The 26,450-nt window shown below is 34.6% G+C and overlaps 2 protein-coding genes across 3 annotated transcripts in view; both read left to right on the forward strand.

Annotated features, from left to right (window-relative positions):
* Positions 1 to 26,450, forward strand: part of LOC129763161 (protein scalloped) — a 441,519-nt gene that overhangs the window by 121,275 nt on the left and 293,794 nt on the right. The gene's annotated exons all lie outside the window — the stretch shown is intronic.
* LOC129763162 (hydroxysteroid dehydrogenase-like protein 2) lies at positions 806 to 2,253 on the forward strand. The gene is made up of 4 exons (XM_055761973.1): positions 806 to 967; positions 1,042 to 1,205; positions 1,279 to 1,492; positions 1,547 to 2,253. The coding sequence occupies exons 1-4, from the start codon at positions 948 to 950 to the stop codon at positions 2,010 to 2,012; spliced, it is 864 nt and encodes a 287-aa protein (XP_055617948.1). The 5' UTR covers positions 806 to 947; the 3' UTR covers positions 2,013 to 2,253.

Raw genomic sequence — 26,450 nt, forward strand, 5'->3', positions numbered from 1 at the left:
CATTTGCATTGCGGATTCCCCCAGGCAGCTTGGTTTTGATGTCTCTATTAAGGAACACATTTCGGTGGGAGCAAAACTGCCCAAATATGCATGGTTGACGTAACCACCAACACCGCTCAGTGATCAAAATCGCTTTTTTTTTCTTGTTTTCAGTTGAGTAATCATGACTGTGAACAATTTATCTGAAATAATTTGTTTCTATTTGATAAATATTAGCGGTGAAAAGTGACCCGAAGGTTTTTTTTTAATGTTTGTTATTTAAATTCAATTGAAAACACAGTTGGCGCTTATGTCAACCATGCATATTTGAGCAGAAAAGTTCCCTCTACTTTCATGTATTTGCAATGCCGATTTCTCCCAGGCAGCTTGGTTTTAATGTCTCTGTTAGAGACCCGCCGCATGTATCGTCAATTTCGACCAATCAGAAGTGGATATTTCCGATAGAATAAGGGTTTAGATTTTTCAATTGTACGATAGTTAGTTTCATGATATATACTATTTTATTCAATGTAAAAAAATGTTATGGAGTGCCGAAATCGATTGACGCAAAAATCTTATCAATCCGTCATGAAATGACTGAGCCATAAGCGTTTGAAATTGGACAATTTTCACGATGTGCTCGATTTTCGATTTTCAATTTGTACCCCTATATGTTCCCGAAAGATCCTACGTCAAAAAAAAAACAATTGTTTCCAAAATCTTGAGCAGATACGCATTCGGCGCCACGCAAAATCTCTGGCAGCACAGGCGCGCTATCTGTGTCTGAAATTTACAACACAATCAACACAATGACCGGGCGTTTTTAAATCTTCTCCTAGAAGATAAGCAACTGCGCGACGGATACGACAACGGCCACAGCCACTTCGAAGCAGGCGAGAGTCGGGTTCAGTTCGCTTTCATGTGAAGCTGTTATTTGTTTTTATTTGTCGAGTGTGTGCCTAACGAAAATGGGAATCAACAATAACGGGTAAGCTAAGCGCCGTTCCAAGCCCGGCTGCTGCGGGCGACTAACCAGGTGAATGAATGCTCGGGCTTTTGCAGCAATCTGTCTGGCCGAACGTTGTTCATTACGGGTGCATCGCGGGGCGTCGGAAAAGCGATCGCACTGAAGGCGGCTCGCGATGGGGCGAATGTTGTGATAGCGGCCAAAACGGCCGAACCCCATCCGAAGCTGCCGGGGACGATCTACACGGCGGCTGCCGAGGGTGAGTGGTTATTTGTGTTTCGGTTTGTTTTGTGCTTACACAATGAGCATTTTTTTTTTGGCACTCGGTACAGTGGAAGCGGCCGGCGGAAGAGCTCTGCCATGCGTGGTTGATGTGCGTGATGAGGTGGCCGTGCGGGCGGCTGTCAGCGCAGCGGTCGCCACATTCGGCGGGATTGATATAGTGGTGAATAACGCGAGCGCAATATCGCTCACTGGAACCGAGCGGACCGAGATGAAGCGGTACGATCTGATGAACAATATCAACACGAGAGGAACGTTTTTGGTGTGAGTAATGAGATGGCTTGTTTGGAAATTTCTTCAATCATTTCTGATCAACAGATCGAAAGAGTGTCTGCCTTACTTGAAGCGAAGTAGCCACGCTCACATATTGAACATCTCACCGCCTCTGGAGATGCACCCAGAGTGGTTCGGAGGGCACGTGGCTTACAGTATCGCCAAGTTCGGGATGTCTATGTGTGCTCTTGGGATGGCCGATGAGTTCAAGAACGTCCCAATTGCCGTCAATACGCTCTGGCCAGCGGCTATTGTTCACACGGCCGCGGTCGATATGCTGCACGGAAGCGGAGTGGAAAAGATATCCCGAAAGGCGGAAATAATGGCCGATGCCGCGTACGCAATTCTGGCTAAGGATCCTCGTGTTTGCACCGGTAATTTCTACATCGATGAGGATGTTCTGCGAGGGGAAGGCATACATGATTTCTCCGAGTATTCTTGTGTTCCGGGTAATGAAGACCGTCTACAGCGGTGCATCTTCGTGAAGCAGGCTAACAAAGCTAAATTGTAAACATTGCGAAAACACCTTTTCGCATGCGTAGAACATGAACGAAATTCCTCGGACGCACAATGCGTTGAACCGAAAACAAAAACAAATTTTTAAATGTTTTTTTTTTCCGGGTGTCCAATGCACTCATACTTGTTTATGTATGCCTAAAACTATGAAAACAAGTATTAGTGAGCTAGATAAAGCATCACAACTACTAACAAAAGCAGCTGAACTGTCAACTTCTGGTGAGATTATTGCATGCGAAATTTTTTTGTGAAGTTTCAAACGGATTTCAACTCATTTTTGAAAGTAAAATCTTGTATGTCATCGAATCAACTGAATTGAAATGCAATTATCAAGGTAAGTAGATAATATTTCAATGGGAAAGAGGGTTGGTTCTAATAATACTCTTGAGAAACGTGGCAGTTGGATTTGTGAAGGATTGAAATATGATGACATCAAAATTCAAACTTAAGATATCGTTTCAGAAAAACTTCCACCGACTTCCGCTCTCAAACCTCCATAGAATTATTGCAAATATGTCCTCTTTGAGGACATATATGACCTAGGTGCCGTTTTCCTGCAATTCGAAAAGTGCATCAAATTTTTGAAAAGTGGGTGGAAGGTAGTGGACGTAGCAGAACCTCATGCATATTCCGCTATCTGATCACTTATCTGCCAGAAGATAGTCCGGAGCATGTTTACAAGAAAATTTCACATTTTTTGTCACACGTACTGTTCAAAACGCAACGAGAAGAGGAAGAATGTCATCGAGGAAAAAAGAACATGAAGAAACAGAAAACGTTGCTGCAGTTCGTGTTTCTCCAGTTCTGTTGCCTAGTTCCGAAGAGATTAACGATGAAACCATTGAAAGTCACATCAGTCCACGGTATCGATCTGTAGGTGTACTTTCGAGTTTCTATTCACCATGCTCGATGGGAAAGCATGAACTCACGAGAACGCAGCGGCTAAGCGCTATATCTGTGGGCCACTCCGAAGGAGATGAACAGCCCTTACGTCCACGAGAAGCCCAATAATTCGATAAACTTCAGGTTCGGTCTATTGATTCTGCATTGCTGGATAACATGTTTGAATGTCTGTTGCATATAGCTTACAGGTTTGTCTTATTCATTCCAAAATTTGAGAAGAAATTTATCTGATATTTCATTTTTAAGCTACCATTCAAAATGTGGCAATTTCGAGGATAAGCCAGCAAGAAAAGGAAAAAGTATTCAAAGTCAATTTAAGACTCAAATGGGCTTAATGGTTGACACCGCGTGCAGATTTTTTCCAATCCTTCGACAAGTGCTGCAATCACTGCAATAGATGTAAATCTAATCGTTAAATTTTCTACCATTTTGAGAATTATATCCAGCGGCAAGCAAATTGAGATTTCAAAACATCAAGCAATGTTTCTGGAAGCGAGGCAACTTAGCTCTATATGTTATTACATAACTTTGACCCTATCCAAGCTTTTGATCCACAGTGCTATTACTTTTTCAATGTTCAATCCACTCATTGCGAATCTTTTTGAAGGGGCCTTGGAAGCTACCACTAAAAATATTCAGAAAATCCCGTTTAAATCCCACGAGAGAATCATCCTGAGTCAACTGAAACGAAGCTCTGTTGAGATCATTGCTCTCAAAAATCGTCAGCTTCCAAGCATCAGAAGGATGACGAAGAATTATCTCAGTATTTCTTGACTAACCGTGAAGGAGAGATCAATATTTTGAAGGTGTAGATATTTCAAATGACGATGCCATTGAAAATGAGAAGGAAGAAAAGATGTAGAATGCAAAAGAAAATCTTCTAATATGTGTTTGAAGCCAGCTGCATTTTTTTTGACATGGGACAACGTCTCTGACCGGAATATATGGGGGGTAAAATGAAAACCTAAACACAGAACATACAGAAAAAAATGAAAGATTCCGAATGCTTATAACTCGAACATTTTTATACTGGATCGGAAAGATGTTTGCATCAATTAATAGGGAATATTTCTACGCTTCTATCGCAATTAATAAAATATTATTTTTCATTAGTGAAACAATTGAATAACTGAAAATGTTAAGCGTTATCTGAATGCGCTAACTACCTTGGTTTGATTGAATCGATTTATGGTTTCCCCAACACAGCCATCAAAACCAAGCAGCCTTGGGGAAATCTGCATTGCAAATACATGAAAGTTGGGGGTATTTTTGTTCCGACTGCATTGTGTTTCACTAACATAGACTTCAAATCCATGCAGCGTGGGGAAATTGGCATTGCAAATACATGCAAATCGGGGGCTTTTTTGTTCCGACTGTAATGTGTTTGCTTAACACAGACTTCAAAACCAAGATGTCATCATACCAAACGTTAAAGAACTGCCATTAAATTTACTTGTAATGAAGAACATAATCTACCACAATGCATGAATTGACCTTACATGCAAACATACAATCTTTTTACTCACAAAGCAAATATGTTGGATTCAATTGAATTCGGAAATCGTTTCATTCAATCAAAAACTTAATCACTACAAACATATGATTGCTAAGCAAAGGTAGTCCCACGTCAACCTTGCGGTTATATCTTGGATATAACCTACTCTTTTTTAATAATAAAAATCGGTTCACTTTTAATGAATTAAGAAAGATGTAAATGCCTTTTTTTGTTTTTGGAAAAAAAAACCCGAGTTGTACGAGGTCAATACATAATGTTGTTTTTATAATCCGTTGGATATGAAACACTAATGCCATGCGTAATAAATGTCAGCAATGTGTATCCGAAAGATCAGCACTTTTCACTTTCGACAAACAAAGATTTCTTTACATGAGACACTTATGATATTAGTCAAATGACATAAGACCTTTTTGAAAAATGTTATTCAGATATTTAAAAACAACTACTTCAACATAATTCAAACTCAAATAATAATTTCTGCGTAATGATCAGAACTTTTCACTTTAGATATAAACAAAGATTTCGTTGCTTGAGACACTTATGCGATTATTCAAATGACATGAGACATTTATGAAAACTGTAGTTTTGATACTTATGTACATTTTTTCCCATCACAATGGGTAAAATGTTCTGGCATTATTCTACCGGTTTGAGAGAGATATAATCTCCCGGAAACCCTATGCTGTGAACGTAATTGACCTTGTTCACAGGTAAAGAAAAGAAAGTATCCCTCTACATCTCTGTCGAGAAAACTGCGAGAAACTACACAAGAAAACAATTATTATGGTAAAGACATATGTTTAGGAGTCACGTTACGAAACATTCGAAGACATGTGGGTTAATACAAAACGTAGCGAAACTAAAAAATTATTTTTATCTTAATACAAACTTCAATCAATAAAAAAAAGTTGGAAATTATAATAAAATTCATAAAATTTCATGAACATGTCGGTATAACATAACAAACATATTAAAAGAGATTATTTACTATAAAAAAGATTATAAATTAGAAATACTGTTTTAAATATCTCGAGAATTGTTGCATTTAGAAGGAGATTGATAATAACCTTTTTTGTTTTAAATCACATCAGAATTCATAATTTGTGGCTAAGAATGATTACTAACATACAAAAATTCGAAGTTTCGAAAATTCCTTAAAATTCGATGTTCCACAAATTTCGTCAAAAATAGTTTTACCATCTTGGGCCCATTTTTTAAATTTTCTACATGACTTCTATTTTATATGAAAAAATTAAAAAAATTATAAAAAATAAAAATTTTTTGATATCGAAAATTAAAATTTTATTTTGTAAATAAAAAAAAGAGTACTAATTTTTCTTCTCAGTGTATTTTTTTTTTTCAAATTAAGCCAACAATACTCTATAACTCTTTCTAACACACTATTTCGGTACGACTCATATTTTTTGAGATTAAATTATCAAAGATTTATCTTACTCAAATCGATACGCCCTTTTCAAAAGTTACGCTTGAGTCAAAAAATGAATTATGATGATGTATTTGGAAAAGTTTTTGGAAATTATAAGCAAATTCATAAAATTTCATGAACATGAGCTGCCATACAAATGAAACACAAATTTCTGCATTACTCGAGAAATAATCAAGAAAATGAAACCAAATTTGGCACGTGAAGGTTTTAGGGTGCTATACATGTTTTCACGGTGGTTTGACACTCCACATCCTCTCTTTAAGGGGGAGCTGCCATACAAACCTCAACGGGGTCGATTAGAAGATTAGAAAATTAGAATGAACAGTTCTGCGATTCGGCCCATGAGGAATAGTAGGAAAACGTGAATGTTTGAAGGTATTTATAACAAGAACCAAATTTTAGGCGGGATGAAGTTTGCCGGGTTAGCTAGTTCACTATAAAAAAGACAATAAATTAATTAATTAAAATTAGTTTTTTTTCGTAAAAAATAGTTTTACCATCTAGGGCCCATTTTTTTAATTTTCTACATGACTTCTAATTTTAATGAAAAAATAAAAAAAAAATAAAAATATGTATTTTGGATATTGCAAATTGAATTTTTATTTTGTAAATAAAAAAAAGTACTATTTTTTTTCTCAGTGTACATTTTTTTCATATTAAATTTTCCATCAATACTCTATAACTCTTTCTAAGACATTATTTCGCTACGACTCATAGTTTTTGAGATATATATTACTCAAATCGATACGCCCTTTTCAAAAGTTACGCTTGAGTCAAAAAATTCCCAATTGCTGTGGAAAACTCATATTTCCTCTAACCCAAACGGAATACACACTGAAAATTCGAATCAAAAATACTCATGTTTTGTCATTTGTCGATGCTGATTTAATAAATATACAATATTCACATGCCTCATAACCCTTTTTAGCAGCTACAAAAGAACTTATCTTAAGTATTGCTTGACTGTAGAATCTGACAATAGCGCAGATGGTAAGCGCGCCAGTTTTCCGAGGCGAAGGTTAGAGAGTTCAAATCTCGCCACTGCCGTTCGGGTTGGAAATTCGTTCGACAACCTTTGAGCATATCGTTGGCCTTACCACACAATGGATATTGGAAAGGCGTAGTAAGCCTCACTTAACAACTGCAGAAGTGCCGCCTTCCTCCTTCAATGCAAAGCACTACTTATGAACAACCCCATTCTAACTTGTTATGAACACCACCAACTTTAAAATGTTATATTTGGAGCTTGTACTACAGTAAAACCTGTTTTTGTGCGTTTTTTTTTGTGCGATATTTTTTTGTGCGATTTTTTGTTCTTGTGAGGTTTTTTTTGCGCGATTTTTTTTGTGCGGTGTATGAAAAGAAGCATATTTGACGAAGTTATCGTCCATTTAGTTTTATTCGATGATTTATATGCATTTCGGTGCGAAAAAAGCATATTTGCGTCTCAATTATCCACTTCTGAAATCATTCCCCTCCTCTCATCATATGCTCTAAGTTTTTCTAAGTTTTTGCATGAGATGATTTCTAACAGCAACACGTTTCGACATGCAACTAAAAGCACAAAACAGCCACGCGCAACCGAAAAGGCAAAGTGTCCCATCGCAAAGCCGGGAAACAAAAGGAAATTGAAAGGTGAATAGCGTGGATTTGAGTTATTCTCTTGGTGGCAACTTTTGCCCTATCCCTATCTACCGCACAAAAAAAGTTTTTTTCAAAATGTGTACCGAACACGATTTTTTAAAGCTGCTGGTGAAGTTTTGCACGATTTTTTTTATGCGACTTTTTTGTACGGTCCCTATCCCCCGCACAAAAAAAGGTTTGCCTGTATTATGATGATGATGTTGAATTAAAGAGGCTTTAAACTTTTCAGTTCATTCGCCTCTAGGAAGCCTGTATTATATTGATGAAAAGGTGTCATATAATATGTTTTGGGTGTGATAACTTAACCTGATAGCAACCAATAAAAGGACCAGGTTAAAATTTGGAGAAAAACAGGTTTTTGTCGTTTCCTCACAAGTGCGTCAAATGGACTAGTGGGGTTCCTCAAACAAATGATTTAATTTTGATTATCAATATCGGCTTGACACTACGGAGGAAACTGGTCGTTTGAAGCCGTGGGAAACCGCCGATGGCACTCGCGCTCAAATCGACGCGCTCGCCGAATTTCGAAACATCCACTGGGAACGGAATGCCCTTCTTTCGATCGTAAGAAGCAGCAATTTTGGTTCTGTCGCGTTGTTTTTTTTTTGCACGCAGAACGACAAACGCACACGCAAACATTCTCCGAAGCGCTCCGATCGCAGAATTTTATTCTTGAATTTTCAAAGCTGTCCTCCCTCCAGCCCACGGCCACAGCTTCCCGCCTTGGGATGGATCTTTGTAGAACAAAAAAGTGAACATCCAGCTTGGAGAACAAAAACTCACTGATGGTAAACCTTTTTCATTATTGCCTTTTCGGTATTATTAAATTTGCATTTCATTAGTTCCTTCTACTCGAGCCAATTCCCTCCGTTTGTATGTTGTGGAATAGTATTGTAGTGTTGTCTCGGATGACGTTGAAGGATGCTCAAGATTAAAATAACAACACGTAAGAAAATTTGGCCCCCTTTTCCAGACTTGGTAATTCATTTAGTGACGATCCTCTGTGTGTATGTGTTTCATTTTTTTTTCTGTCGAGTCAAACTCATCGTTTTTTTTTTGCTGTATTCCCCCTCTTCCCCCCAATGATAATAATTTATGCTACGGGTATATAATTCCCAGGAATTTTAGCTGCTTTAGAACAAAGATGTCGAGACGAAAAAAAACCCGATGTGTGAATCATGCTTTGTTATGCACAAGTGAGGTGGATAAGGGGGGGGATGATCGGGAAACGATTGAAGCATCAAATGAAACGAGCAATCCTTCTAGGAATTGGGGAACTGCCGAATATTATGGCGCATTTGGGATGAATTGTTGGCTGGAGTTATCTAACTAAGCAATTATTCATAATATCTTATAATGATATCGCGGGCGCTAGAAAAAAATGAGTGTCTATTATGATTATGAACTATAATACAGGGTTCCCCAATAGACATGATGTTGGTCCCATTTCATACATCTACCAATAATTTGTACTAAACGATTTATCTTTAAGCTTGAATAATAAATAGTCTAACTGTTCTAATTGCCCTACTTTTCAAATGTAGCAGTTACTGTATTGTTGGAATGAACGGATGATGTGAAAAGGTCCACACCAATCTGAGTCTAAAATAAAGTATCTGAAATATTATATCAATCACGGTACGTCAATTGCAGGCAAACAGCTATGAACGAGAAGGAAAAATCTTAAACGTAAAGTTACCGACGGACTTGGCTGGTGAAAGTGATGAGAACTATTGTCAGTCGTAAAAGATTAGAAAGTAAACCAGAACAATGATGCTATCGATAATGCAGTAATTTCGAAATCGCCGAAAATGAACTTCACAAACGACGTTGATAGCACAGCAGTGGAACTCCATACAAATCACTAGCTGAAAAGTGTTCAGATTTTCAATCCTTGTTTACATGAAAAATAATTTTTTTTTCTGGCAAACTTGATTTGAAAGTGTATCGATTTCTAGCTGTCTTGATGAAAGGTCTTTCATGAAAAATGATAAGATGGGAAGGTTTATATAAACGTGTTCATAACCACATTAGTTTATTCAAATACAGGGAATCTTCGATATAACGTACCCTCGATATAACGTACATTTTACCTCGATATAACGTACACATTTCCAAAGTGTAAAGGAAAACTTTTTTCAATATTTTTCTCCTGGTAGAACAATGAATTATCTGTATTGTGATGCTAAAATAAGTTTTGTACCTTCAATCAATCCCCAAATACAGCTGGTTTTGTGATTCCGGATTCTAAATGAATCAAGTTTTAATCAACAGTACGAAGGGAAACATCATGAGAAAGGCTGGCTTCGTCTTCTGATTGAAGTTATCCATTAACTTTACGCAACATAAAACCCAACACAACACAATAAAGTATTATAGAGTACGTTTGTTAGTTCTTTATTGTGCTTCGATATAACGTACAGTTCGATACAACGTACAATTTTGAAAGTGAAATGTACGTTATATTGAAGTTTTCCTGTATAACAAGTTCAGTGCTGTAATTGAAATAGATGTTGACACATACAATAGTTTATTGAATGCGAAAAAAGTAAATGTCGGGTTTGATCGGTGCTCCGTAGTCCCCGCGATAAATGTGTTGCGATGCTTCAAATGCGGAGAATTTGGACACAAGAGCACGGATTGCAAACAAAATTATGAAACGTGCTCTAGGTGTAGTCAGAAACACAAGACATCTGAGTGCAGGTCAACTGTTTTGAAATGCGTTAATTGTTTGAAAATAAATAGAGAACGGAAAATGAATTTGGACGTCAATCATGCCGCATTTAGCTCAGAATGTTCAGTCTATCAAAGACTTTTTGATTCAGAATCAGAGAATCAGTTCAATTCGATATTCGCCTCAACGAAGTTATTGATGGAAACTGGTTTTTGGGCATTACAGTTGAACGTGGCATGAAGATGGGTAACTATGGTGTTTTGTATCACTCTCCAAGCTCAAGTGACCAACGTTTTGTTGAAATTTTAGAAAATTGGCTAGAAATGTTCCTTGATTCCAGCATATTAAATATATTGGCTGGTGATTTCAATATCAATTGGCGAGATAACCATAATTCAAACCATTTAAAGCGTTTAGCAGATTTTTTCAATTTAAAACAAACAGTAAATGATTTTACGCGTATTTCCAGGCACAGTGAAACTTTAATTGATCATGTTTATTCCAATTTTGATACAGTTTGCTCTGTCACTGATGCAAATTTAAAAATAACCGATCATGAGACCTTAGTCATTAATGTAGTAGATAATTTCGTTAATAACGATGATTTTGTGAAATTAAAGTGCTGGAGGAAATATTCGAAACATGCCGTCTCGAATCTTGTGTTGAGAAGCTTGGATTTTCCATTCGGGACGAGTAATTTAGATGAATCAGCAGCTGTTCTAACTGATGTCTTGAAAACGTGTACCAATCGATTAGTTACGCAAAAGTTTGTATGTGTGAAAAACTCGAACAGCTGGTACAATTTGGATCTTTTGCGTCTCAAACGTAAGAGAGACAGGTGGTACAACAAATTTCGTAGAACTAATAATGAAAATCATTGGAATATGTACACGAACGCGCGCAATAGATATGCACAATCTGTTAAGAAAACTCGTTGTGAATATATTCAGAGGAAGATTGATCAGCATCAAAGCAACAGCAAAGAGTTATGGAAAATTTTGAAATCCCTTTTGAAACCTAATAATAGCAAACCGCGATCCATAACTTTTAATGGCACACTTGAACAGTCTGAACAGATAATAGCTTCTAAATTTAACGATTATTTTGTCAATAGTGTTTCATTGATCAATCAATCTATTGAATTGGTCGATGAACCTGATGAAATAAAACAGCCGATTAATAGTAATTGTAGTTTTGAAAGTTTTCACCCAATTACATTAAATGAACTTAGAACTATTTGCTTTTCTTTAGGAAAATCGGCTGGAGTAGATAGTGTTAATGCTAGAGTTATTCAAGATTGCTTTCATGTTATTGACTACATTTTGCTGGACCTTATCAATAAATCTTTACTAACTGGGCATGTACCTCAGGTGTGGAAAGAATCCCTGATAGTCCCTATTTAAAGCCGAAGAGTTTCGTCCCATCAACATGTTGCACACATTAGATAAAATATTGGAATTAGTTGTTAAAGGCCAGCTGTTGGAATATTTAAATCATAACACTCATAACAAATCATGCTAATACCAGAACAATCGGGATATCGGGAAGGTCATTCCTGTGAAACCGCATTGAACTTGGTGTTAGCAAAATGGAAAGATAATTTAGAATGTAAAGAGACCATCATTGCAGTTTTCTTGGATCTAAAACGCGCTTTCGAGACAATTTCTAGGCCCTTGTTGTTGAACACGATTAAGCACTTTGGAATTACGAGTACTGCATATAAATGGTTTGAAAGTTATTTGTATGACAGAACTCAACGGACTATTTTTAAGGATTTCATTTCCAGCCCGGTAGGGAATAATCTTGGAGTACCTCAGGGAAGTGTATTAGGGCCCATTTTATTTATTATGTACATTAATGACATGCGACGAGTTTTACGATTTTGTGATATCAATCTTTTTGCAGATGATACTGTATTATTCATTGCAGCAAATATTTAAACCAGGTCGCGTCACATTTAAATGGAGATTTGCATTCTTTAAGTAGATGGTTGAAGTATAAGCAATTAAAATTGAACATAAGTAAAACGAAATACATGGTAATCTCGCGAAATCGTTCAAATGAAAACGTCTCTATTGTTATTGATGATGAGACTATTGATCGCGTTCGGGAAATTAAATATCTTGGCGTGATTATTGATGACAAACTCAAGTTCAACACTCACATTGACAATGTCATCAAGAAAATTGCCAAGAAGTATGGAATCTTATGCCGATTGAAAAACGATTTAACTATATGCAGCAAAATACAGCTATACAAATCAATCATCTCTCCTCATTTAGACTTTTGCTCTTCCATTTTATTTCTGGCCAATGAAACACAAATATCGAGATTACAGCGTTTGCAAAATAAAATAATGCGGTTGATACTAAAATGTAACAGATTCACTTCCTCATCTTTAATGTTGGACGCTCTGCAATGGTTATCCGTGAAGCAAAGGATTGTTTATTTAACTATGGTGTTCATTTTCAAAGTAGTTAAAGGTTTGCTGCCTCGATATTTGTGTGATCGAGTTGAAAGAGGAAATGACTTTCACAGTTATAACACAAGAAACGCGAATGAATTGAGAACACCCAATTTCTTGACATGTGCTTCACAAGATTCGTTGTATTTCAAAGGTATAAATGTGTTCAACTCGATGCCAACACATATTAAACGTGCAACAACACTTACAGAATTTAAGAGGCACTGTATTTCACACGTGAAAGCTGTGTTTCATTAACAGCCGACCGATATATTTTTAAATTTTATGACGAAGATTGTTACTGACGAAGTTTTATACGAACGGATAATTTAATGTGGGATTTTTTTTTTTTGCAGTTTGTTTTTAATATTTTCAATTAACCTGACGAAGTTTTTTTTGAACGGATTGTATTTTGCAAACTTTTTAAATTATCTTTTTTTTAATTTGTATTTATGTCCTCTCTATTATGTCCGTCATGATCCTGGTGATGATGGACTATTTTTATTTTTATTTTGTTGTTTTATATTATATTAGTTAAAAAAAATAAAAGTAGTCTACATAAGTTTGAGCGTCGCGCGCGTAACACAGATATAAAGGATATTAAATTGAAAGTTTTCTAAGTGCCGGTCTAGAAATTTTTCGTTAAGGAAATTTTCTCGATTTCTCTGGATGAGGATATTCATAGTCAATCCAACACAAGGCTGGCGGTTGGACTTGTGGTCTGGTGGACCACTCGGCTGCAAGGGCCTCGTCGGGACCGTATCGGCTCTGTGGCGGACATGACCGAGTATTGGCTTGTCATTTGACATTGCAATTTTTTTTGAACTTATATCTGTAAATAAAATCAGTTCGTTTTTTTTTTGTTTGCCTAACTGATTTCAATGCTGAAAAAAATTACCAAATTATCTTTTAGATAACTCGTCTTGCTCAAATCTCTGTAGGGGAAGGAGGCGGGACCATCATCATCATCATATCAATATTATTGCTCTTATATTAACTATTCAGTGCAATTTTATCAAAATTTTAAAAAGGTATTGAAAAAGGAATGTGTTTTTTCAATATTTTTTCTGATATGGTTATTAAAAATCAATGATTACCTCATTTACCTGGTTTTCGTTCTTTGACCTATCGACCTATCATTTCGACAGTTCAATTCGAGAGGTTTGAAATTGCGAAAAAAATGCGACAAGATAGAAATTTGTTTTGAAAGAACGAATTGAGGAAAATGGAGTGGCAAATTTTCTTATTTTTATAATAAAAGTTTTTCTGTAGTCCTAAATTTCTGAGTTTGTTGAATGACAGATTGAAGTTGATTCATAGAAGAATAAGAATTCATTTAATATGGCGATTTTTTAAATCAGCTCAATGATTGAAAAGTTATGATTTTTTGGAAAAAAATCATGAGCTTTATATGTGTTATTTTTAATTTTTAACTTTCAACCCACTGACCTTATTTCAAGGAACGACATATCAAATGGAATCTTATCTTTCTATGAATCTGCAAACGTGTCTAGTAGTAATTTAAAAAACCTAACTTAAAACGACGAAACAACAAGAAGAATATTTTATGATAAAAACCGCACAAAAACAAGCTTTACTGTATAATCACAGTAAAGCCTGTTTTTGTGCGGTTTTTTTGTGCGATTTTTTTTTGTGCGGTGTATAAAAAGAAGCATATTTGACGAAGTTATCGTTCATTTAGTTTTTTTCGATGGTTTATATGCATTTCAGTGCGAGAAAAGCATATTTGCGTCTCAATTATCCAGTTCTGGAATCATTCCCCTCCTCTCATCAAATGCTCTAAGTTTTTCTAAGTTTTTGCATGACATGATTTCTAACAGCAACACGTTTCGACAACTAAAAGCACAAAACAACCACGCGCAACCGAAAAGGCAAAGTGTCCCATCGCAAAGCAGGGAAACAAAAGGAAATTGAACGGTATAAAAAAAATATTACACTTGCGATGATGATATCCGATATATACATAACATACATAACATAACATACATACATTACACATTCGCTCATTGGATTTTTTTTAGTTGGAGTGTTTCTCAATTGGCGGTTCGCTAGTTTGAGTGGAGCACGCGCCAATCAAAAAGCAATCATCCGTCATAATTGTATGTCAGTTTTACTCTGTTGTTTCAATGCCATTTTTTATTGAAGAGTCTTTGAATATTAAACCCGAAAAATAAGAGAGCAATATAATTTTTTTTAGTTTTGCAGTTTGTTTGCAAATGTTTTCATTTAAAAATATATATAAATATATAAAGTGAATTATATTACATACACTATTCAAGGATATTAATGATACTTATAAAGGGTGTGTCACATCAAATTGCATCACGGAAAAAACGCTGTAGAAATTCGCCCAGTAGACCGATCCTTTTGAAAATTTTAGACAATAAAATAAAAACTATTAAACAACTTTTGGTATTTTCTTTTTATTTATACTTCGAGCCCAAGCCCGTATGCTCGCACCTTCCTCTTTACCCCGTCCATAAGGTTCTGTACAACGTCAGGTTGTTTTTTTTTTTTTGAACAGAAATCCATTTTCTCTTAAAGTCCGCCTCCGATTTGACAACTTTTGGGTTCTTCCGGAGGGCCTGCTTCATAATCGCCCAATATTTCTCTATTGGGCGAAGCTCCGGCGCGTTTTTATTTTTTTTTATCTTCGCTTATTTTTCGTCGGCCTATTTCCGCCACTTTAGTGCCAATCACCGACATCAGGGAGGCGACTCCACCTGTTCCTACCTATCAGACTCAACAACTCATGAGCCGGGCCAACTTCTTTTACTTCCGCTCCGAAGGAAGACGTAACCAGAGATTTTTCGCCTCAGAAAATCCCAACGACGCCAGCTGGGATTGAACCCAGGCCGATCGGATTGTGAGGCTGTTACGCTAACCATACAACCACTGGCGCCGTCATGCTCCGGCGCGTTGGGCGGGTTCATTTCCTTTGGCACGAAGAAGACCCCGTTGGCTTCGTACCACTCCAACACGTCCTTTGAATAGTGGCACGAAGCGAGATCCGGCCAGAAGATGGTCGGGCCCTCGTGCTGCTTCAATAGTGGTAGTAAGCGCTTCTGTAGGCACTCCTTAAGGTAAACCTGCTCATTTACCGTGCCGGTCATTACGAAGGGGGCGCTCCGCTTTCCGCAAGAGCAGATCGCTTGCCACACCATGTACTTTTTGGCAAACTTGGATAGTTTCTGCTTGCGAATCTCCTCCGGAACGCTGAATTTGTCCTCTGCGGAGAAGAACAACAGGACGAAAGTCCGCTTTGACGTAGGTTTCGTCGTCCATTACCAGGCAATGCGGCTTCATCAGCATTTCGGTGTACAGCTTCCGGGCTCGCGTCTTCCCCACCATGTTTGCCTTTCGTCGCGGTTAGGAGCCTTCTGAACCTTGTATGTACGCAGGCCCTCCCGCTGCTTGGTCCGCTGGACGAATGAACTTGACAAATTCAGCTTATTGGCGACATCCCGGACCGAACTTCTCGGATCACGTCTAAACTGCTTAACCGTGGATTGGACGATCCCCAGCATCTTACCGATGTCCCTATGTGACAACTCCGGATTCTCGAAATGAGTGCGCAGGATTAATTCACGACGCTCTTTTTCATTCGACGACATCTTTCCAAATTTACGAAAAATTTACAGTGAAGCATGGCCAACGTGATCTATACACTCTTGTCTAATTATAAGCGAAAGCTGAAGATATAATTCCTAAAAATTAAATTTCTACAGCGTTTTTTCCGTGATGCAATTTGATGAGACACACCCTTTATTATATTATCATTATATTATTACAGCCATCCATGCCAAACCGTTATAGTGTTAAAAGTGGTAATTTTGTTCTTTATCGCAAAACATTAGACCTGTATTTTTAAATTTTTTTTATTAGAGTGCCATTACCATTTCAGGGTGGTACGAAAAATATTTTCTTTCGACTTTTCCCAAAAATGCCTTTTTTTTAAATTTATTGCTTTTGAACCACTACTGAACTGATTTAGATGATCAACATATCATTTTTTATTTTTTTTTTCTAGAAAACTGAGGATTTTTTTACATAACATATCTCGATATCAGTGAGGTTTTTTTTTTCGTTTTTGAGATATGATTTTTCAGAGTTATCCGATGGTTTGAAAAAACAGTCCTTTCCCCTTTTTTCCACTACAAAAAAAAATATAACTTTTGAACTACTAGACCGATTCAGATGATCGACATATCAAATTGAAGCTTAGTTTTCTTTGAAAAAATATGACTTTTGTGAAACATTTGGATTTTCGTTTTGTAACTATTGATTGAGTTTGTTTTTAATAGTTTTCTCGGTTAAAGACAGAAGGCGCTATATATTTTATATATTTTTTTTGAAAGCTGAGATTTTTTACATGATGCATCTGAAAATCAGAGAGGTGTCATTTTTCGTTTTTGAGTTATTATTTTGCAAATTTAACATGTTTTTCGGTCTTTGTTCAAAATTCCTATGTGACTTGATCCGAATCTTCCCGCAAGTGTGATATTTTTTCAAATAAGGTCTGCAATCGGTTCAGTAGTTCAAATGTTACGAATTTTTGCAAAGTCATTTTTGGATAAAAGCGGAAAAATGATTTTTCGGACCACCGGTTAACTTTGAAAAATCATAACTTCAAAAACAAAAAAAGACCTCTCTGATATCTAGATATGTAAGGTAAAAAATCCTCAGAAAAAAAAGAAAAAATATGGAAAAATATAGCGCCCTCTAGTTCAAAGCCATGAAAACAATAAAAAACCACTACAATCAATAATTACGAAAACAAAATATATTTTTTGTTTCAAGCTCAATATTTTTTAATAAAACTAGCTCATTGGATTCAATTCGATATGTCGATCATCTAAATCGGTTTAGTTGTTCAAAGGTTATGAATTTTTGAAAAATGTCATTGTTGGGAAAAAGTGGGAAAAAAATAATTTTTCGGACTACCCTAAAATGGAAATGGGCACCCAAATAAAAAATAAAAAAATACAAGTCTAATGTTTTTCGATAAAGAAAAAAATTACCACTGTTGCCGCGAGTCCCGGAATTGCTGGGCTCCCTGACGACTGCTAGAAACCACATGGCCTGCCAAAGAGTAGACCATGTGGTTTCTAGAAAGAGGAAAGTTGAAGGTAGAAGATGACAGAAAATAAAGAAGTAGAAGAAGGTGGTCAAAAGTAAACATAAACAAAAATCATAAAGACAAAAGAAATAATTCTATCCACTATCCCAATTGTCGTGTTTATCATGATAACGTTAATAACGTTATATACAAACCTCCCACATTCTATATGATGTCTCCCACCGTTTTAGAGACATCTCAACATTCTGTTCAATTTTTAGAGCGTAAACCATCTGCCAATTTATTCACTGTTTACATTTTCTTACCACAAATCATTGCCACTTTTTTCTCTCAAGTTCCACTTCTCTTCTCTGCTGATAGGATAGAGCGAACAAGACATGAAGGTGACAATACAAAAAGTAAAAGCCGTGCGAAGTGGTTTCTAAACGGAATGGCGATACCAAGAACAAATATAAAATGCAAACATTTCCCATAATAACCTCAACAAGAACGATAGTGTTTATTCGTATGATTTATTATGTGTCTAATCGTTTGAATCGCTGCAAGTACTCAGAAGCGATGGCCGTGTTAGGGAAACTATTCAACCAAGGACTCGTTTGCTATGTTTGCTGGCGAATAGGAAGAATGAAATAGAAAGAATTTAAAGTCAAACAAAAAAGTCAATATAAATAAAGCTTGAAATATGTAGCATCCGGAATCACTGTTCATTTTCTAGCAGCGGTCGTAGCAGGCGTATCTTAAATCTTTTGACAACAAATTGTTTGTGTATCTTGTATCTTTCGACGGCAAAAATTTCACGTTGATCCGTTTTGTTTTGGGAAAGGATGGGAGCCAGAAGAAGAAAATTGATTTTTGACACCCACATTAAAAATGCGGCATGATCGGGTACTAAAATCGCGAAATCGTTGAGAGCGGCTAAATCGACCTTGTATGATGTGCTGAAACGTTTCCTTTCACATATAACTGTTGTTCGGATGGATTAGAAGACGCGCCGTAATGGAACTTACGACCGGAAGCTGAGGTTGAAGGTATTGAGAACAATTGAGGCATACCCGGGACTCTGTGACTAAGAATCACAATGAAGCTTTAGCCGAGTGGTTTTTAACAAAAAATTTGAATCGGAAATTTGGAAAATTGAAAGTATTCAAATATTTGAATGTAATAACAAAAAAAATCAAAAAATTACGAAATGTTGAAAAAACTAATAAAATATCGTATAGTTATATAATAATAGAAAAATGTTTGAAGTTCAAATATTTAAGAATCGAAGGATTGAAAATTAGAGAAATGAAACAAACAAAACATAGAGAACAAAATTAACAAATTGAGGAATTAATTGAAAAAAAACACGATCTGAAAAAAAAACAAAGAGTCGAATGATTAAAAACAAGAAACAAAATAAACAATCAACACATCGATGAATCAAAGAATAAAAATAGAAAGGGTTATGCCCAAGTCATGACCACATAGCGGACGCAGGATTACATTACGATATGTGCTGCATGTTCACGACCACGTGTTGAGGAAACACCTAGCGTTCCAAACAAATATACAGGAAATGGGAAGCTCTCATTTCATCACTATTTTAACATATAATTTATTCAAAATTCTATAATTTTCTATACTGCAATAGATCGGTGGAGAGGGTTTGAATGGATTGGTGCGAAAATCCCGCAAATCCATCAGGTAATTACCGAGCAACATGAGCTCAAAATTGGATCATTACTGGACATCGGTTCTTGATGGACGTAATCCAACGTTAAATTCCTCCATATTTTAAAAACCGAAGCTTGAAAAACTTTAAATTGTGTTAAATCAAATAGAACTGAAAAAAATAACAATTTGAAAACAATGGAAACAGAAGAAATTGAACGTATTCAAAGTGAAAAAAATTGAAAACCCTTACAAATTAAAAAAGTTGAATTGAAAAATTGAAAAGTCGAATAATAAAATAATTCAAAAATTGAAATGTTCAAAAATTAGTTGAAAAAAAATTATATGGGGGAAAATCAAAAAGTCAAACAATTGAAAACCGAAAATTCTAAAATCTGAAAAAAAAAATCTATGTGTAAGAAATCGTAGAATCTAAACATACAAAAATCGAAAATAAAATAAAAATCAAAAAATAAATGAATCAGAAAATCGATGAATTTGAAAATTAAAGGTGGAAGAATATTTTTTTTAATCGGAGAATCAAAATTAAAAAATTAGGAAAACGAGAATCAAAAATTGTGAAAAACAAATCTGAAAGTTCTCGTAATAATTCTCATTCCAATAATAGAAAGCAAATACGGAAAATCGAAAAACTCTAAATTAATATAAAATAACAAATACTAAAATCAAAACTTCTAAATCAAACAATAATTCAATAATTCTCAATAATAGAAAGCAAATACGGAAAATCGAAAAACTCTAAATTAATATAAAATAACAAATACTAAAATCAAAACTTCTAAATCAAACAATAATTCTTTTTCAATTTTTGCTCTTTGATGTTTTTATTCCAAAAATACAAAAAATATTGAAAAATTCACACAAGGTTAATACAAATATCATAATATCGAGAAGACAAAAACCAAAATCATTCCAAACGGAACAAAGAAATAAATAAATGAATAACTTAAATCTGAAAAAAAGTAGAAGGATCTTAGCCTAGGGGCACGGACGGAAGTTTGACGTAGGACTGTGATTGTTCAGAACACTTGGTTATTTTAAATGTAATTTTTTTCATTGTTCAGAAATCTGTTAATTTAACTCTTTTGGAACTCTAAATAGTAGCGATAAAAAGAGATGTTTGTTGTATGTACTCATAACCTTCAAACGGTTTGTAACGAACAAAGAAAGCCAACAAGCTACTGGCAGGAAGTTCAACTGTCTAACTGAAAATGATTAATGAAGGGTGGAATGGTAGAGGCAGTATATGTGAATCGGTAAACAAAAAATTGTCATTGATTACATTGAATATGAAATTTATGGGGAAGAAACGAAAAAACAAGTTGAAAATATTCACGATTTCGTGATAATTTGAGGTAAAATACACATGAAATCATGAAGTTGCTTTATTTTTAATAGACAGCTATTTTATTGTGGTTTCTTTCCATTGTCTTATTCTTATTATTAGGCATCGGGAGCTGTAGCTTTTTCGGTGAAATAATGTTCGTTTGCAGAGTATCACAATCAAGTCGAATTGGTTCTACTGCTCAATCTATCATAGAAGGAATTGAGTCATTGAGAATTATGAATATGAGTCATGAAGAATATTAATATTTCATTTCGTTTCATTTTTGTGTTGCGATGTAATGCAGATCTCCATAAGTCTTCGCATAATCGCTACCTCCTCCTAATTAATGAACGATCACTGTATGGATGACACTTTTCTCGTTGCTTTGATGAAATCTTGCATGAAGTTTGAGTGATGCATGCCATCTTGCATATGATTACTTTAACATCTTGCCATCTTGCCATTCATGGGAACGAAGTTGGAAGAAAGAATGCATAATACATGATTTACCTTCGCATCCGCTCGTTAAAAATACCCCTTTTATTTGTTAAATTGATCTCTTGTTTTATTATTTCCACTGTTGATGTCTCAGGCGAAAAAAATTGTGGATAAATTTGCCGTCTAATGGTATATATTATAACATACATCGTTAGATCGATTCTGCGTAGTATGCATTTGAAAACTCTTTATAAACTTTACATTTTTCGTAGAGTGACCCCCCTATATAGAAATCAAAAACGTAGTCCTACGTCAAAAAAATCTGAAAAACAATCAATCGAAAAACAAATGTCCAAGCGATACCAAATAAAAAATTCTAAGCAAACAGGCAAAGCAAATAAACCTAAAATTTTTGTAAAAAAACTAGAAATTGATAAATTAAATTTCGAAAAAAAAATATTAGAAAAAATATATAGAAACACATCTAAAAGTTTTTTTTATCCCTTTTGTTTATTTTAAGCTCATTAGCATTTTAAATGTAACAGAGCCGAATTTTAATCGTGTCTGAAAGTTGACAAAATATATAACAATTGGAGAAAAAGATTCAAAAGTGTGAAACATTTTATTTTATTTTTTATTGGAGAATCGAATATTTTGAAAATTTGAACATTGAATAATAGAGAATAGCAGAAGGATAAAGCGTTGCATTCGAGCACGGAAGCGTGTTTAATAATAGTTATAATTCAAAACTTGAAGAAATTTAAAATCTTAAAAATAAACGAACGAAAAACCCAACAAGCAATGAATCAAAAAGGACAAAATGAAAAAATTATAAAAACCGGAAATTTAAAAAATTCAAAAATCATAAAAAATTTAGAAAAAACTATAAGGAAAGTGGATTTGGAAAAGTTATAAGTCGAACAATTATATAATAATAAAAAAAAATTAAGCAAATAATTCATTACAATAGAGAACAAAATTAAGAAATTGTGAGATTAAGGTGAAGGTGGAAGCTAGCCATTGTAGTAGTATAGGTAAAACCACGTGTAAAAATGGGGTAATAGTGTTTGTGAGAGAAGAGCAAAGCACACGTAAATAGATCAATTCACTTATCAGACTGTGTGGCGCTTCATTGACACGAGTCTTGAATACATTTGAAAAAAAAAAATAACAATTCAATACTGAAGTTAAATGTATGAACGATATGTTCCGATGAACCATGCCAATTGCAAACATAAATATATAGAAGGGGTGTTTTTGCATATGAAGTAAAATTCTGATTATACGCGAGCGTAACATGTGCAAATTTATAACACATGCGAATTGGGGCTCTTTTGATATTAACAAGTTCTACCGCATAGTAACTCGATGCTGATAATTCCTCAATATTTTCCTTCGTTGGTCGTATTGTTTTCACATATTCACGTTGGAGAACCTTAACCCAACCTTCGTTGGCTGAGACATTTTGATTGAATGTAATACTTTTCCGTTTATTGTTTTTGAAAGCATAGGCAGCCGTGGCAGTGTTCCGAGCTCTGCAAGTACTCAGAAGCGATGGCCGTGTTAGGGAAACTATTCAACCAAGGACTCGTTTGCTATGTTTGCTGGCGAATAGGAAGAATGAAATAGAAAGAATTTAAAGTCAAACAAAAAAGTCAATATAAATAAAGCTTGAAATATGTAGCATCCGGAATCACTGTTCATTTTCTAGCAGCGGTCGTAGCAGGCGTATCTTAAATCTTTTGACAACAAATTGTTTGTGTATCTTGTATCTTTCGACGGCAAAAATTTCACGTTGATCCGTTTTGTTTTGGGAAAGGATGGGAGCCAGAAGAAGAAAATTGATTTTTGACACCCACATTAAAAATGCGGCATGATCGGGTACTAAAATCGCGAAATCGTTGAGAGCGGCTAAATCGACCTTGTATGATGTGCTGAAACGTTTCCTTTCACATATAACTGTTGTTCGGATGGATTAGAAGACGCGCCGTAATGGAACTTACGACCGGAAGCTGAGGTTGAAGGTATTGAGAACAATTGAGGCATACCCGGGACTCTGTGACTAAGAATCACAATGAAGCTTTAGCCGAGTGGTTTTTAACAAAAAATTTGAATCGGAAATTTGGAAAATTGAAAGTATTCAAATATTTGAATGTAATAACAAAAAAAATCAAAAAATTACGAAATGTTGAAAAAACTAATAAAATATCGTATAGTTATATAATAATAGAAAAATGTTTGAAGTTCAAATATTTAAGAATCGAAGGATTGAAAATTAGAGAAATGAAACAAACAAAACATAGAGAACAAAATTAACAAATTGAGGAATTAATTGAAAAAAAAACACGATCTGAAAAAAAAAACAAAGAGTCGAATGATTAAAAACAAGAAACAAAATAAACAATCAACACATCGATGAATCAAAGAATAAAAATAGAAAGGGTTATGCCCAAGTCATGACCACATAGCGGACGCAGGATTACATTACGATATGTGCTGCATGTTCACGACCACGTGTTGAGGAAACACCTAGCGTTCCAAACAAATATACAGGAAATGGGAAGCTCTCATTTCATCACTATTTTAACATATAATTTATTCAAAATTCTATAATTTTCTATACTGCAATAGATCGGTGGAGAGGGTTTGAATGGATTGGTGCGAAAATCCCGCAAATCCATCAGGTAATTACCGAGCAACATGAGCTCAAAATTGGATCATTACTGGACATCGGTTCTTGATGGACGTAATCCAACGTTAAATTCCTCCATATTTAAAAAACCGAAGCTTGAAAAACTTTAAATTGTGTTAAATCAAATAGAACTGAAAAAAATAACAATTTGAAAACAATGGAAACAGAAGAAATTGAACGTATTCAAAGTGAAAAAAATTGAAAACCCTTACAAATTAAAAAAGTTGAATTGAAAAATTGAAAAGTCGAATAATAAAATAATTCAAAAATTGAAATGTTCAAAAATTAGTTGAAAAAAAATTATATGGGGGAAAATCAAAAAGTCAAACAATTGAAAACCGAAAATTCTAAAATCTGAAAAAAAAAATCTATGTGTAAGAAATCGTAGAATCTAAACATACAAAAATCGAAAATAAAATAAAAATCAAAAAATAAATGAATCAGAAAATCGATGAATTTGAAAATTAAAGGTGGAAGAATATTTTTTTTAATCGGAGAATCAAAATTAAAAAATTAGGAAAACGAGAATCAAAAATTGTGAAAAACAAATCTGAAAGTTCTCGTAATAATTCTCATTCCAATAATAGAAAGCAAATACGGAAAATCGAAAAACTCTAAATTAATATAAAATAACAAATACTAAAATCAAAACTTCTAAATCAAACAATAATTCAATAATTCTCAATAATAGAAAGCAAATACGGAAAATCGAAAAACTCTAAATTAATATAAAATAACAAATACTAAAATCAAAACTTCTAAATCAAACAATAATTCTTTTTCAATTTTTGCTCTTTGATGTTTTTATTCCAAAAATACAAAAAATATTGAAAAATTCACACAAGGTTAATACAAATATCATAATATCGAGAAGACAAAAACCAAAATCATTCCAAACGGAACAAAGAAATAAATAAATGAATAACTTAAATCTGAAAAAAAGTAGAAGGATCTTAGCCTAGGGGCACGGACGGAAGTTTGACGTAGGACTGTGATTGTTCAGAACACTTGGTTATTTTAAATGTAATTTTTTTCATTGTTCAGAAATCTGTTAATTTAACTCTTTTGGAACTCTAAATAGTAGCGATAAAAAGAGATGTTTGTTGTATGTACTCATAACCTTCAAACGGTTTGTAACGAACAAAGAAAGCCAACAAGCTACTGGCAGGAAGTTCAACTGTCTAACTGAAAATGATTAATGAAGGGTGGAATGGTAGAGGCAGTATATGTGAATCGGTAAACAAAAAATTGTCATTGATTACATTGAATATGAAATTTATGGGGAAGAAACGAAAAAACAAGTTGAAAATATTCACGATTTCGTGATAATTTGAGGTAAAATACACATGAAATCATGAAGTTGCTTTATTTTTAATAGACAGCTATTTTATTGTGGTTTCTTTCCATTGTCTTATTCTTATTATTAGGCATCGGGAGCTGTAGCTTTTTCGGTGAAATAATGTTCGTTTGCAGAGTATCACAATCAAGTCGAATTGGTTCTACTGCTCAATCTATCATAGAAGGAATTGAGTCATTGAGAATTATGAATATGAGTCATGAAGAATATTAATATTTCATTTCGTTTCATTTTTGTGTTGCGATGTAATGCAGATCTCCATAAGTCTTCGCATAATCGCTACCTCCTCCTAATTAATGAACGATCACTGTATGGATGACACTTTTCTCGTTGCTTTGATGAAATCTTGCATGAAGTTTGAGTGATGCATGCCATCTTGCATATGATTACTTTAACATCTTGCCATCTTGCCATTCATGGGAACGAAGTTGGAAGAAAGAATGCATAATACATGATTTACCTTCGCATCCGCTCGTTAAAAATACCCCTTTTATTTGTTAAATTGATCTCTTGTTTTATTATTTCCACTGTTGATGTCTCAGGCGAAAAAAATTGTGGATAAATTTGCCGTCTAATGGTATATATTATAACATACATCGTTAGATCGATTCTGCGTAGTATGCATTTGAAAACTCTTTATAAACTTTACATTTTTCGTAGAGTGACCCCCCTATATAGAAATCAAAAACGTAGTCCTACGTCAAAAAAATCTGAAAAACAATCAATCGAAAAACAAATGTCCAAGCGATACCAAATAAAAAATTCTAAGCAAACAGGCAAAGCAAATAAACCTAAAATTTTTGTAAAAAAACTAGAAATTGATAAATTAAATTTCGAAAAAAAAATATTAGAAAAAATATATAGAAACACATCTAAAAGTTTTTTTTATCCCTTTTGTTTATTTTAAGCTCATTAGCATTTTAAATGTAACAGAGCCGAATTTTAATCGTGTCTGAAAGTTGACAAAATATATAACAATTGGAGAAAAAGATTCAAAAGTGTGAAACATTTTATTTTATTTTTTATTGGAGAATCGAATATTTTGAAAATTTGAACATTGAATAATAGAGAATAGCAGAAGGATAAAGCGTTGCATTCGAGCACGGAAGCGTGTTTAATAATAGTTATAATTCAAAACTTGAAGAAATTTAAAATCTTAAAAATAAACGAACGAAAAACCCAACAAGCAATGAATC

Source organism: Toxorhynchites rutilus, chromosome 1 (assembly GCF_029784135.1).
Source record: "Toxorhynchites rutilus septentrionalis strain SRP chromosome 1, ASM2978413v1, whole genome shotgun sequence".
Taxonomy (NCBI): domain Eukaryota; kingdom Metazoa; phylum Arthropoda; class Insecta; order Diptera; family Culicidae; genus Toxorhynchites; species Toxorhynchites rutilus.